This window comes from Camelina sativa, chromosome 14 (genome assembly GCF_000633955.1).
Source record: "Camelina sativa cultivar DH55 chromosome 14, Cs, whole genome shotgun sequence".
NCBI classification, from domain to species: Eukaryota; Viridiplantae; Streptophyta; class Magnoliopsida; order Brassicales; family Brassicaceae; genus Camelina; species Camelina sativa.
Window position 1 is genome coordinate 2,678,156 of NC_025698.1, and position 13,591 is coordinate 2,691,746.

A 13,591-nucleotide genomic window follows, 5' to 3' on the forward strand; every position below is an offset into this window, starting at 1 on the left:
GATCCAGGTTCATATGAGTAGTTCTCTTTTCGTTAATGCCTTTATTTGTTTGAGCTCGGAATCGTTGAAGATTGCTCAATCTCGTTTCGCATTTCACCCGATTTCTTGAAACTCAGATTTGCTGATGCCATGGCTTTCTAATTTCTTGGTCTGCTAATTCTTTTGGTTCTTTATAAGATTAGAAAATGTGGCTTATTTTTATTCGGTTTGAAGATGCTGTGTTTGAATCTCTTTGCATCATCGTATTAGAAGCTTGCCTTTTGATTGCAATGTGGCTCTTGTGTGACTACTAGCTTTGCTTTCCACTTACTTATCAAATGTAAATTTTGTGATTCTAGGTGAAGGTGTCAAGTGGTACCAGAGAATTGCATTGCATATTCCCTAACATCTGGAGTTCCTACCTTCCTTGAATTCAGTTTGCCCGCTGGGCTATGCGAGAGAGAGAGAGAGTTGGACATTGAACCATTTTGAACATATGTGTATAGGATCAAAGGAGAATAATTCTCTCCCAATTCCGAGGCAGGGTGTCCATCACAGGTCCCTATTGAGTACTAGATCGCATGCTCTGAGAGCGATCTGTGAATGCTAGCCGAAAAGGTTAGCTGGTGGTGATTTCAGATTATTGATGGAGCAAAGAGTGCAGCTCCGTGGTGGTACAATGGAACCTATATCCAGTCAGGAAGATGTAGACAGAGAACAGGTTTTAGAGCCCTTTGATATTGAAAATGTCTCTGGGAAGGAGATAAAAGCATCCAGAAGTTTTGATGTTGGTTACAGTTCCAGTGATACCCTCGAACCATTGCCAAAAGTGTCAACAGAGGGTATCTCTCCTGCTGATGTGCTTAAAACACTCTTCTTTATACTTGTATGGTACACCTTCAGCACATTTTTGACGCTGTAAGTATGTCTTTATGACTTCCCCTTTTTTTTTCCTTTTTCTAGGTCCATACTGCTAGCATATAATTTGCTTGCTTATTTCCTAGGTACAACAAAACTCTCTTAGGAGATGATTTAGGGAAGTTTCCAGCTCCCTTGTTAATGAATACCATTCACTTTTCCATTCAAGCTGTTTTATCAAAGATGATAACATGGTATTGGTCGGGGAGATTTCATCCTGATGTTACCATATCATGGAGAGACTATTTCGTTAGAGGTAAACTAACAAAACCATGTCATGAACTCTTTTTTATTTATTTTTAAAATCATTATGTCTTAAGGAGCATTCCCTTAGCTATGAATTTCTATGGCATTCTCACTACATAATACTGACTACTGAGAACTTTCTGCAAACTATGCAATGCCATTATCATCTACAGTATTTAATGAATATGAGAGATTGGAAAGTTCTGAGGATTTAGTTTTTTTTTTTGTTTCAGTATTTCGAAAGTTGATTATATTAAATTTCTATGAACTGATGACCAACATGGACTGTCCTTTCACAGTTGTACCAACTGCACTTGGAACTGCTATGGATATAAACCTAAGTAATGAGTCACTTGTCTTCATATCGGTTACGTTTGCAACTATGGTTAGTTATCTTATTTTCTGTGGTAGGTCTATGCAACTTCTTAGGAATTTGCGGGTGAGACAAGATGAGACTTGTCTAATGATTTTCACGTTTTTTTTTTTGCAGTGCAAATCTGCAGCCCCAATATATCTTCTTCTGTTTGCTTTTGCCTTCAGGTGCTTTATGCATAACGATTTTTGTTAATATATCTTGATTTGTACGTTAAAACCATTTTCAATTACCACACTGATTTGATGCTATACTTTCATTATGGAGTATTTCTATCATTTTTATTTGATGTGTTATTCTGACACTATATTTCTCTTCTAAGGCTGGAGTCTCCAAGCCTGAAACTTTTTGGCATTATTTCAGTGATCTCAGCAGGAATATTGTTAACAGGTATGTTTTAATCCGTCATTTATAATACTTTGTATTCCTTTGTTCAACCTTTGCCAGTTCTTCTACCTGTTTGCTCAACATCTATCTAGATGTTTTTTCTTTCTTTCTAACCAAAGACATTAAATTAAATTCTCACCATCAAGTATATTAAATTTGCATCCAGTTGCCAAGGAGACAGAATTTGAGTTTTGGGGTTTTGTTTTTGTCATGCTTGCTGCTGTCATGTCTGGTTTCCGCTGGTGTATGACGCAAGTTCTTTTGCAGGTATATTATTTTACTCATTTTTTAATTCCTTTTAAACCATACATTGGATTATATTAACCCTTTGCCTTTACTTTCTGTGGTTTTTGTCTTCCAATGTTTTGGTTCATCCTGATGGCAACATGATGTCTAGAAAGAAAGCTTTGGTGGGTTATGCTCTTGGTGTTTTTATTCTAAAATTTTTTTGTTCTTAATATCTTCAAAGTGACAGGACCTATGAATAAATATAAACGTTTTTGCTTTGTTTATCTAGGCCTAAAAAATCCATTCATATTGATGAGCTACATGGCACCAGTGATGGCTATAGTGACTGGTCTTCTCTCTCTCCTTCTGGATCCTTGGAGTGAATTTACAGAAAACAAATACTTTGATAGTGGAGAACATTTCGCTCGAACTTGTTTTTTAATGCTTTTTGGCGGAGCACTGGCTTTTTGTATGGTGAGCATTTTACTAAACAATTTACAATTCTTATTGTAAGAGTGAACTTGTCTTGATAAGTAGAGTTTGAGTCATCTTTTGAAGCTTGAATTTTGTATCTGATCCTTCTTCCATGCTCACTATTTAATATTTTGTTTCAGGTTTTGACAGAGTATGTTCTTGTTTCCGTGACTAGTGCTGTAACCGTCACAATTGCAGGCGTTGTTAAAGAGGCTGTCACCATAGTGGTACGTCCTATATTCTTAACCCTTTTGGATTATGTTGTTAGTAAGTTCAGATATTATAATAAACTCCAGCCTTCTTCATAGTTTGCCAATTAGAAATGGTCTGGATGATATAACTAGTTAGGCTTAGATTGTAAGTTCTGATTTCCTTCTATTTGCAAGAAAGTCCTAACTACATTTGCTTGAAACGTTGCGGTGATGTCTAGATTAGGGGACTCATATCTTAAGTTGGTGAGACTACATTGGTCATATGGCATACAAATTGACAGACCTGCCTAGAGTCCACTTCATAAGGATGGATTATGAGTCGATGAAATAGAACTAATGTCTTTAGAATTGGCTTCTCGTTCACTATAATACACCTTTGACTACATGTCCCCCGCATCTAGAGGAATTTTATATCAGTGTTATTAAATATTTGATAAATGCTGGATCAAAAATTGGGGAAAATGTAAAAAATTCATTGTTGTTCTTATACAGGTTGCGGTGTTTTACTTCCATGACGATTTTACATGGCTAAAAGGTGTTGGTCTGGTGATCATCATGGTTGGTGTCAGTTTGTTCAACTGGTACAAGTAAGTAACTTTTCTTCTCCTTAATCTTTGTCGCATGGAGTATTGGGACTTCGAATAAGTCCTTATGCTTTTGATGTCTTCCCAGATATGATAAACTACAAAAGGGTCACAAAACAGAGGGTGAAAAGCAGTTGCAAGCTCCAAGTCAAACTGGAAAATATGTGATACTTGATGAGATGGATGATCAAGATAGTAGTCCCTAACAATTTTTGTTACACACAATTCATTGGTAACCCTGACATCGTTAAAGTGGAAGTGCGTGTGGACCTTCCCTGAGAAAATACTTACTTTAAAGGCAATTGAATTGGAAATGTGAGGAAAACAAAAGAACATAGCTTATATCAAGAGTTGGAATGAATTTTGTTCTCTTTCTTTTGTACTTGGTCCGTATAGAAAGAAGTGTAATCGAGCATATTTGGTTTAAGTTTACCAATCTTTTGTACCCATTTTATTAATTCTCTGTAATGATGATTTCATGAAATTGAATGCGCAATCCAAACTGAAAAAATCTGGTCTCAGAATGATTCTCTGGAACTACGCAATGGAACGATCAGATTACATTTAAGCTTATTTGTATAAAACATAGACTAACACTACACCTCAGACAGAACAAATATGAATCCCAAAGAATAATTTAATGAGAGCAGCAAAATTCAGATGTGGCATCCACAACAAAGGTAGAAGAAGCAGAGCGTCGAAACGAGAACGAAAGCTTCAACAACATACATGACCTTGTAAACTACTCCGTCCACTATCTCTGTGAGCAATATAATCTCTACTCGCTTCCACTTCCCCGACGACGGCGTTGAAGACGTAGAAAACAAATTCCTTAATCGCCGCCATGTCTGAGTTTCTTTAGACGTGACTTGCTCCTCCTCTTGTTGCTGCTTCTTCTTCTTCAGCGACGACCATTTCTTCATCACTCCCATTGTAAATCTCTCTCTGTCTTTTCTCTCTCTCTACAACTAACTACAGAGTCAAGTCACGGTGCAACATTCTTATACTGTGGAGAAGAGACGGTGGTGGTAGCTTTAATAGGTATGAGAAGGAGAGGGTATTACTGTCAAATGCGACTAAGGAAAGAATAAGATACCCTTACCTTTTTTCCTTCAGAAAAAGGGAAAAAAATAGCTGGCGAAATGTAGTGGAACCGTGGAAGGGAAGCAGGGGTATTTTGGGTATCTAATAATATTTATCTTTGACATGAAAGAACGGTTCAGCAGTTTCGCTTTTTTTATACAGAGGGATCCACCAAGACAATAATGCTAACGGTCGCTTTGTAACATCGTATACAGTGCCGTGCCAAGGTCAATAGAGGTGTAAGGCAAAAAAAAAAATGTAGTTTCTCATATTCTATTTTTGAGAAAAATTTTATTTTATTTTTAGTATAAAAAAGAATATATTGTTCATTTTCAAAACATATTCCTAAAAAGCAAGATTTGGTAGCTAATGGAAAGGAAAAACAAACAAAATTTCCATAATGTAAACTATATGAGTCTTGTTTTGTTTCCAAAAAAAAGTCCTATAACATCATATATAAATGAATGTTTAGCCTAATTTAGGAAAAACTGTGACCTATTATTTATGTAATTTTTTTGTAGCCTGAGGCAACTGCCTTTTTTTATATGCCTAAGGCACGGCTCTGATCGTATAGAGAGAGCCGTTCTTTTTATCAATCGATTGTTATGTAGTTTAAGCATAGTTTGTGAATTGTAATCACGTTTAAAATTGTATATATATGTTCCAAGTAATAACGTTATATACGCAAATACTTGGCTAGTTGGCTTAACAAGATCGAACAGTTTACATGAGTTTGTGAACTAGTTTGTTTCTCAAATGACTGCCTTTTTTTTTTTAACTGAAGTCTAGATTACTTTGACTTTAGAATCAATTTTGGACTTTTTTTTAATTTAAAGAAGATGTTAATTAACGGTTGTTGTTCCTAGAAAAAAAACACAAGACCAAACGTAAGCGTTTCTTTACGTTGACGCAGCTTGTGACATTTTGTATTATCTTGTAAAATTCTGGTTACAGAGGAAAGAATTTATAAATTAAAATCAACTTAGTTTTTGTAACTTGTAGTTCCTCAACACATGTAACGAATAACGATCATGACTCATGAGTTCTTATTTCTTATGCTTTGACTGGAAAATGCAAATATAATATTAATCAATACTTAATATTTACTCCTAGTTACGGGGATCGTATATTATTTTACTTAAAAAAAAAAAAAAAAGAAAAAAAATCAATTTCGCGTCGTGCGCAACAATAGGTTGAAGAAGTCAAGGTAGCTGGAAAACCAATTTGACCGTTAAAAAAGTAGATTTGTCCAGATATTTGGATTTGGTTTATAATAAGCCGAGGATTAAGACTTTTGTTTTTGTTTTTTAGTGCTAGGGATTATTATGACTTAAGAAGAGTTTGGTGTTACCAATCATTTTTCTTCTGAAAACTACGTTCAGAAACCTAGATTAATTGCCGTATAGTGTATAGATGTAAATGTACTAAAACAACCTTCAACCGTATGCCAGTGTGGAACTGTTCATGAACATGCTATGAAGTGAAACAGTTGTCATATACTATATCTTTTTGATTGGAGTTGTCATATATGTTGTCATATATGTATATATACTTTTTTTTTTCATAGTATACGTGAGTTTAGAATTAGCAAGTTTCACAAAACCTATTTTTAAAAATATTAACAAAAGGGTCTTTTACTTTTAACATTACAATACAAGAATGGGAAGAACTTCAAATATCTTTCAAGTCTCAAAATATTTCGTAATAACTTGTGAACACGAAGGCTCATTAGCTCAGTTAGTTAGAGCGTCGTGCTAATAACGCGAAGATAGCAGGTTCGAAACCTGCATGGGCCAATTATTCTTTATTATTATTTTTTCCATCTTCTTTACTTCTCTTTAACAAATACATTTTTGTAAAGGGAAAAAATTCGAAAAATACGTCATTTAATTTTTTTTTGGCCGTTTAATTCTTCTAGTTATTAAATTTCCCAAAAAATATCTGATTTAATTTCCATTGTCTTTAAAAACCTTCGTCTTATTAATATTGGTAGATCCATACGTAAAGACATAACGACTCTTAACTAAATGTTATCCAGGGTTAAAATTTAACCCCCACGTGTTTAATGAAAGAGATCTAATGACATTGTTGCCATTCTTCTTCTCTTCCACAAATCAATTTCGAGTTTGAGAGAGATAGAACCCTAAAATTTCAAGAAATCAGATTTGGTTTGAGAGAATGGTTAGCCAAAGTTCACCACGAGTATTTTATTTTCGTGCTGCAATTTCGAGAGAGTGGTGTATTAAATGATTCGATCGCCATTGCTGAATTTTCAAAACCTCTCATTTTTTATTTATTATTAATTTAATCCCTCCCTGTAACTTGAAGAAGTGTGAGCTTCGTTCAATTGAGATCTTCTTATGGGTCGTTGCTGAAGAGAGTTTTAAAGTTGTCCCTTTAATTAAAAAAACTTGAGATTCCTTCTTCTTTTATTTAATTGAGCAAGATCTGGGTTTTAGTCAGGTTGAAGATCGTGGCTTTACTTTAAACAAAAAAGAAAAAAAAATCTGGGTTTCTCGAGGTGTGATTAATGCACACTGTGTTTGTGTTTGTGTGGAGATTACATTTTCTCTGAGTGTTATTAGCTAACCATTCTTTCAAACCAAATCTGATTTCTTGAAAATTTAGGGTTCTATCTCTCTCAAACTTGAAATCGATTTGTGGAAGATAAGAATAAGGGTAACAGTGTCATTACATCTTTTTTTAATTAAACACATGGGGGTTAAATTTTAATTCTGGTTAACATTTAGTTAAGAGTTGTTATGTCTTTACGTATGGATCTACCAATATTAATAAGATGAAGGTTTTTAAAGACAACGGAAATTTAATCAGATATTTTTTGAGAAATTTAATAACTAGAGTAATTAAACCGCCGGAAAAAATATTAGATGGCGTATTTTTCGGGTTTTTTCCTATTTTGTAAACCCATTAGTCGGCCCAACTAATAGTGGTCTGGTCCAATTGGTAGAACATCCCCAAATTACAATACAAGCACAAACACCCCGTTGTTTACAGTTCCGTGTCACAATAATGTCACGTTGTTATATATCAAAAGCGTAAAACGACATGTAGTGTAGCTAGAGACCCTATAGCCGTTACGTGGCCGTCTTCTTCCTCCGCTTTGACTCCCGGAGAAGCAATTCTCCAGACATTCCCGAGAAAGAGAAAGGTCATTAAAAATCACACACTACGTCTACTTATTAGTTCAAAAAGGGGGATTCAAAAACCTCGTCCTGGGTTTTGCTTTCGTACCCTATTTATCGCAAAAAAGCCCACAGCTCAAAAGCCGCTGAAAGTTAAAAAAAAAAAAAAATCATTTATTTTTCTGTGTGTAAAGGAAGATTCAAATCGACGACATATCATCAATTCCTTAATTCGTTTCTTCCTGGTAGAGGAATCGCATTAACCCAAAACCCCACTCCACGAATCTTATCCTCGTCTCCTATTCCCGCTTCCCCTCTTACACACATATATAACCACAAAAAGGGGGGCGAAGAAGAAGATGGGTATTAAGATAATCTTCCAAGAGGAATCTGTGATTGATCATCAGCTATGGCGAGTACTAGTGGTGGAAGAGGTGGTGAAGATGGTCGGCCGCCTCAAATGCAGCCTGTTCGGTCTCTTTCTCGGAGGATGACTCGAGCTGGGACCATGATGATTGATCATCCTAACGAAGATGAAAGTGCTATTGACAGCGAGCTTGTTCCTTCTTCTCTTGCTTCCATTGCTCCCATTCTTCGTGTTGCTAATGATGTTGAAGAAGATAACCCAAGGGTTGCTTACCTCTGTATGTCATTTTTATCTCTCACTCTGTTGGTACCTTGGAACTTAATCAGTTTACAGTGTTACTCGACTACAGAGGCAGTGTGTGTATGAGATTTGTGATGTGTTCTGTTATTCGTATAACTAAATTCTTGAATGCATTCGGGAAGTATTGTGGCTGTGAATGTGAATATCAAGATTCTTACTTTACTTTATATTTTCTGTCATTAGGTCGCTTCCACGCATTTGAGAAGGCTCATAGAATGGATCCAACATCAAGTGGACGAGGCGTCCGTCAATTTAAGACCTATCTATTGCACAAATTAGAGAAGGTAATATTGATTACATGATTGATATGCTTTTCTCTTTTGATGAAATTAGAGTATGCAGATTAGGCAATGCTTGTTTTAGTTTTGTGTCTAAAGCCTAAACGAAAAGTGAACTCAATAACAATTTTCTTGACAACCTTACATTTGGATGTATCCTGAGATTGTAGTTCTTGACTTTAGTTTTCCTTTTTTAGGAGGAAGAGACTACAGAACCTATGTTGGCCAAGAGTGACCCGAGAGAAATTCAGATGTACTATCAGAAGTTTTATGAGAATAATATACAAGATGGAGAAGGGAAAAAGACACCGTGAGATCTCTTCTTTATATTTTCTTATCTTTACATGAGAAAGAATTAAATGATGTCTCTAAACGCTTTTGCTTCTCTCGGTTTTGTCATTATAGGGAGGAGATGGCCAAGCTTTACCAGATAGCGACCGTCTTGTATGATGTTTTAAAGACAGTGGTTCCTCAAGCAAGAATAGATGAACAGGTCAATTAGTGCTCCATTACATCCCTGGATAATATATAATCATGAAGACCGTAATTGTGTTACTTGACATTTTGCTATTGTTGGAATGTAGACCCGTAGGTATGCTGAAGAAGTTGAAAGAAAGAAGGAACAATATGAGCACTACAACATTCTTCCGCTTTATGCTGTAGGGGCTAAAACCGCAGTGATGGAACTTCCTGAGGTTGCATGTGCAAATTTTGCTTACTTAACTTGTTCATCATTTTGATCTCTCACTGATGTTTTTTTTTCCATTAAAATTTAGATTAAGGCCGCAATTCTGGCTGTCTGTAATGTGGAAAATCTTCCTCGGCCAAGATTTCATTCAGGCTCGACCAACCTGGATGAAGTGGATAGAGAAAGTGGCAGATCTTTTAATGATATTCTCGAGTGGCTTGCTTTGGTTTTTGGTTTTCAGGTAACTTTCAAGTTTCATTCTTTGCTCTTTTTGTCTTTAAGTTTGTATTCCATGACATGTCTCATGATTAGTTTTCATATCATTCATGATGAAAGCGAGGAAATGTAGCTAATCAGAGGGAGCATCTCATACTGCTACTTGCCAACATTGATGTGAGAAAGAGGGATCTCGAGAATTATGTCGAGGTAAATTTCAGAACTCTGTGGGCGACCTTAAAACTTCCTTTTCTGAAAGAGATTGCGTACAGTTTACTAACTTAAAGGAAAATCTAGTTGAAGCCTAGCACCGTGAGGAAGTTGATGGAAAAGTATTTCAAGAATTATAGATCGTGGTGCAAGTATTTGCGGTGTGAATCTTATCTGAGGTATTGTAAATAATCTTCACTTTCATTCATCAACTTACTAGCGTTTCTGGGATTTCAATCATTATTTCCCTTACATCTCTCCTACTCTAAAATTTATGGCCACTGGTGGATGGTTTTCTTATTTGCAGGTTCCCTCCAGGTTGCGATGAACAACAGTTGAGCCTTCTATACATTGGCTTGTATCTTCTCATATGGGGTGAAGCATCAAATGTCCGCTTCATGCCTGAATGCCTTTGCTACATTTTCCACAACGTAGGTTCTATAAGTTCAATGTTCTTCCTTTCGTGTTGTATGTTTATATGATGCTTCTCTCTTAGTTCAAATAAACTTTGAAATCAAAATCCCGTTACAAGTCAAGCTTAAAAAGCATATCAATGAGTATGTAAGTTGAGGAAGACAAACTAAGGAAGTTGAATTGCAGACCTTACCAGAAATTTGATTAGAATAGGTTGAAGGAACCAAGAATAAAAAATTTCTCTAGATGACAAGCAAATAGCAACGCACACACCTAAAATGCGTATTTACATTGCCTACCTATTTTACATGATTTTAGTTGGTAATGATCAGACATTCAAAAATGATGTGGAATCTTGTCATGATGCTTGCATATCTTTAATGTCTACCTGAGATTACCTAAATGAGAAGTCCTTCAATGTATTCTCATACTATTCTCTTGGAAGATTTTATGGCCAATATGTCGAAATGTTTCTAAGAATCTCTAGTGCAGTAGGCATACATTTAAGTAACTATGTTGTTTTCTTAAATCTTCTTGTGTAGATGGCCAATGAAGTCCATGGAATTCTGTTTGGCAATGTGTACCCGGTAACTGGGGACACATATGAGGCAGGTGCACCAGACGAAGAAGCATTCTTAAGGAATGTTATAACACCAATCTACCAGGTCTTACGTAAGGTACGTAACTTTCCGAACCAGTACCGTATTTTTTCCTTGCATATTGCTTCAATCTACTAAGAAAAGCAGCTTCTTTTGTGAGAAAAGGAAGTCAGGAGAAACAAAATGGGAAAGGCAAGCCATTCAAAATGGAGAAACTACGATGATCTGAATGAGTACTTTTGGTGAGTCAGCTTAGCTTGATCTGTTATGTATATATATTAGACAAGTGTGGCTATGTGAGCACATTCATTTTAAATTTTCAGGGATAAGAGGTGTTTTAGGCTGAAATGGCCAATGAACTTTAAGGCAGATTTTTTCATCCACACTGATGAGATCTCACCACTTCCGAATCAGGTGTTAATTTTGTGTGTTTATTACTACTTTATGCAGTATGGTTTTAATCTTTATCTTTAATAGGGACATTTTCATTACCTTGGAAACATTTGATAGATTGACTAGCCTATTGTATATTCAAATTCTTACTTGCATCGATCATCCATATTTAGTTGAACCCAGTATACTTTTGTTTTCATCCTGTATGAAAATTACCAATGAGTTTTTATTAATTGCAGAGACATGACCAAGTCACTCATGGAAAAAGGAAACCCAAAACTAATTTTGTTGAAGCTCGCACGTTTTGGAACCTCTATCGAAGTTTCGACCGAATGTGGATGTTCCTTATATTGTCTCTACAGGTAGGATTGCAGATTAGAACTCTCACTTCCACTTCTGCTCTGTTACATAAATATGTGTAGTAATTCTATGATTTTTCAGACTATGATAATAGTTGCATGGCACCCGTCAGGATCTATTCTTGCCATTTTTTCTGAGGATGTCTTTAGAAACGTATTGACCATCTTCATCACTTCAGCTTTTCTTAATCTTCTACAAGGTAACTTTTAATTCTGTTTCAGTTTGACATTATCCATATGCTAAAGTTTATACCATTTTGGCTTAGCCATTTGTTCTTTAATGAAATGCAGCGACACTGGATTTGATTCTTAGTTTTGGTGCTTGGAAGAGCCTAAAGTTTTCCCAAATTATGCGGTACATCACAAAATTTTTAATGGCAGCCATGTGGGCCATCATGTTGCCAATTACTTACTCGAAGTCAGTCCAGAATCCAACTGGACTAATAAAGTTCTTCAGCAACTGGGTTGGGAGTTGGCTTCATCAGTCGTTATACGACTATGCTATTGCCTTATATGTCTTACCAAATATTTTGGCTGCTGTGTTTTTCTTACTTCCACCTCTGCGGAGAATCATGGAGCGATCAAACATGCGGATTGTCACATTTATCATGTGGTGGGCTCAGCCAAAATTGTATGTTGGCAGAGGCATGCATGAAGAAATGTTTGCACTTTTCAAGTAAGAAAAAATGATGTTATTCGTTGTAGTTATCTTCTCTAATCTTAATCCTTTTTCTCCTGAGAGAAAACTAGCAAGCTGCTGTTCTTTTTCTGAATGCTTTGTTTTTATTGTTGCAAATAATTTCTTGCTGCACACTGGATATGGTACGATAATATTGGTTACAACTTTGTTTATGCTTCCAAATGATTAATTCTTCTCAATTCATATGGTCTTAGGTATACATTCTTTTGGGTCATGCTGTTACTTAGCAAGCTCGCCTTCAGCTATTATGTGGAGGTGAATTAGCTTCTTGTGCTGACACTTATAACTCAATCTTTTTTTCTGCTGATGATTGTAGACTCTCATATTTACATGTCTACAATAAACCATACCCTCATTTAGCATTCTAATCCTTCACTTTATGATGTCTATTAGGCAGGTGGTAGCCATAACTATGATCTAAATCTTTGCTATAAGCATCTTTTTGTTGCAGTTATACTTTAACATTTACTTATTATTGTTGATGCCTGGACAGATATTACCACTTGTCAACCCAACGAAGCTAATATGGGATATGCATGTCGTAAATTACCAGTGGCACGAGTTCTTTCCAAATGGTAGTGATCCTTTATTCATAGCATCCTCATGCACTGTTATTAACTGTTTTTATTATATTAACGTATATGATATTCATGCAGCCACTCATAACATTGGAGTAATCATATCCATATGGGGTCCGATTGTCTTGGTAAGTAATCTTGATTGAATAACTTAAAAAAGAATATTTCCAATACCCTGAAGTTTAATTGATGTTCAGGTTTATTTTATGGATACGCAAATATGGTATGCCATATTCTCTACTCTATTTGGTGGGATTTATGGAGCCTTCAGCCATCTCGGGGAGGTAACTGTTGCGCTTTTATTAGTACGCAAAAGTTTATAAATGAGAATCTTATGTAATATTTTTTCTTAGTTATTTAACCTCCATTTATCATTCTGCAGATACGGACACTTGGAATGTTGCGGTCCAGATTTAAATTTGTTCCAAATGCTTTTTGTACTAAACTTACTCCGTTGCCTCTAGGTCATGCAAAGAGAAGGCACCTGGTATTAGTCGCACACATACAAATTTAATGGGGATAAGACGTGTATGCCAATAAATTTCATTTTGTGGGTGAAATAGTAATGTTTGAGTAATGCAGGACGAAACGGTGGACGAAAAGGACATAGCAAGGTTCTCACAGATGTGGAATAAGTTCATACTTACTATGCGGGATGAAGATCTGATCAGCGATAGGTTTGAGGACTTTTTTCTCTAGTATATAGACTCATCAGTTGCCCCCTAAGTTCATTTCATAAACATACTCGTGTTCTTTGCTTCTTTGGTGTGTAGGGATAGAGATTTGCTACTTGTACCTTCGTCTTCTGGAGATGTTTCTGTTGTGCAATGGCCTCCTTTCTTGCTTGCTAGCAAGGTAAATA

The 13,591-nt window shown here is 35.8% G+C and overlaps 3 protein-coding genes and 1 non-coding gene across 4 annotated transcripts in view; 3 read left to right on the plus strand and 1 right to left on the minus strand.

Moving 5' to 3' along the window:
• The window catches only part of LOC104739198 (probable sugar phosphate/phosphate translocator At1g06470), a 5,776-nt gene extending 1,926 nt beyond the window's left edge, over nt 1–3,850 (plus strand). Inside the window, exons 2-12 of the mRNA XM_010459472.2 lie at nt 339–897; nt 984–1,153; nt 1,443–1,528; nt 1,634–1,683; nt 1,839–1,906; nt 2,070–2,170; nt 2,301–2,313; nt 2,421–2,605; nt 2,746–2,832; nt 3,310–3,404; nt 3,490–3,850. Of these exons, the coding sequence (XP_010457774.1) occupies nt 626–897; nt 984–1,153; nt 1,443–1,528; nt 1,634–1,683; nt 1,839–1,906; nt 2,070–2,170; nt 2,301–2,313; nt 2,421–2,605; nt 2,746–2,832; nt 3,310–3,404; nt 3,490–3,607 (1,245 nt within the window). The 5' untranslated portion in view covers nt 339–625 and the 3' untranslated portion in view covers nt 3,608–3,850. The remainder of the gene's footprint in view (nt 1–338; nt 898–983; nt 1,154–1,442; nt 1,529–1,633; nt 1,684–1,838; nt 1,907–2,069; nt 2,171–2,300; nt 2,314–2,420; nt 2,606–2,745; nt 2,833–3,309; nt 3,405–3,489) is intronic.
• Nucleotides 4,019–4,437, minus strand: LOC104739199. The gene has a single exon (XM_010459473.2). It carries the CDS (start codon nt 4,331–4,333, stop codon nt 4,058–4,060), a length of 276 nt encoding a protein of 91 aa, XP_010457775.1. The 5' UTR covers nt 4,334–4,437; the 3' UTR covers nt 4,019–4,057.
• On the plus strand, nt 6,207–6,280 carry TRNAI-AAU. Its single transcript has one exon. It is a non-coding gene; the product is annotated as a tRNA-Ile (tRNA).
• LOC104743170 (callose synthase 7-like) overlaps nt 7,627–13,591 on the plus strand; it is a 21,990-nt gene continuing 16,025 nt past the window's right edge. Inside the window, exons 1-22 of the mRNA XM_010464281.2 lie at nt 7,627–8,271; nt 8,478–8,578; nt 8,770–8,882; nt 8,978–9,065; nt 9,157–9,267; nt 9,349–9,501; nt 9,597–9,686; nt 9,774–9,865; nt 9,994–10,117; nt 10,643–10,777; nt 10,865–10,941; nt 11,023–11,113; nt 11,332–11,454; nt 11,534–11,651; nt 11,743–12,127; nt 12,346–12,406; nt 12,645–12,726; nt 12,808–12,857; nt 12,927–13,013; nt 13,112–13,216; nt 13,312–13,406; nt 13,503–13,584. Coding sequence (XP_010462583.1) covers nt 8,037–8,271; nt 8,478–8,578; nt 8,770–8,882; nt 8,978–9,065; nt 9,157–9,267; nt 9,349–9,501; nt 9,597–9,686; nt 9,774–9,865; nt 9,994–10,117; nt 10,643–10,777; nt 10,865–10,941; nt 11,023–11,113; nt 11,332–11,454; nt 11,534–11,651; nt 11,743–12,127; nt 12,346–12,406; nt 12,645–12,726; nt 12,808–12,857; nt 12,927–13,013; nt 13,112–13,216; nt 13,312–13,406; nt 13,503–13,584 — 2,598 coding nt within the window. The 5' untranslated portion in view covers nt 7,627–8,036. The remainder of the gene's footprint in view (nt 8,272–8,477; nt 8,579–8,769; nt 8,883–8,977; nt 9,066–9,156; nt 9,268–9,348; nt 9,502–9,596; nt 9,687–9,773; nt 9,866–9,993; nt 10,118–10,642; nt 10,778–10,864; nt 10,942–11,022; nt 11,114–11,331; nt 11,455–11,533; nt 11,652–11,742; nt 12,128–12,345; nt 12,407–12,644; nt 12,727–12,807; nt 12,858–12,926; nt 13,014–13,111; nt 13,217–13,311; nt 13,407–13,502; nt 13,585–13,591) is intronic.

Excerpts from the sequence above, each read along its gene's own strand:
- LOC104739199 (XM_010459473.2), bottom strand. The coding sequence starts at position 4,333 with ATGGGAGTGATGAAGAAATGGTCGTCGCTGAAGAAGAAGAAGCAGCAA.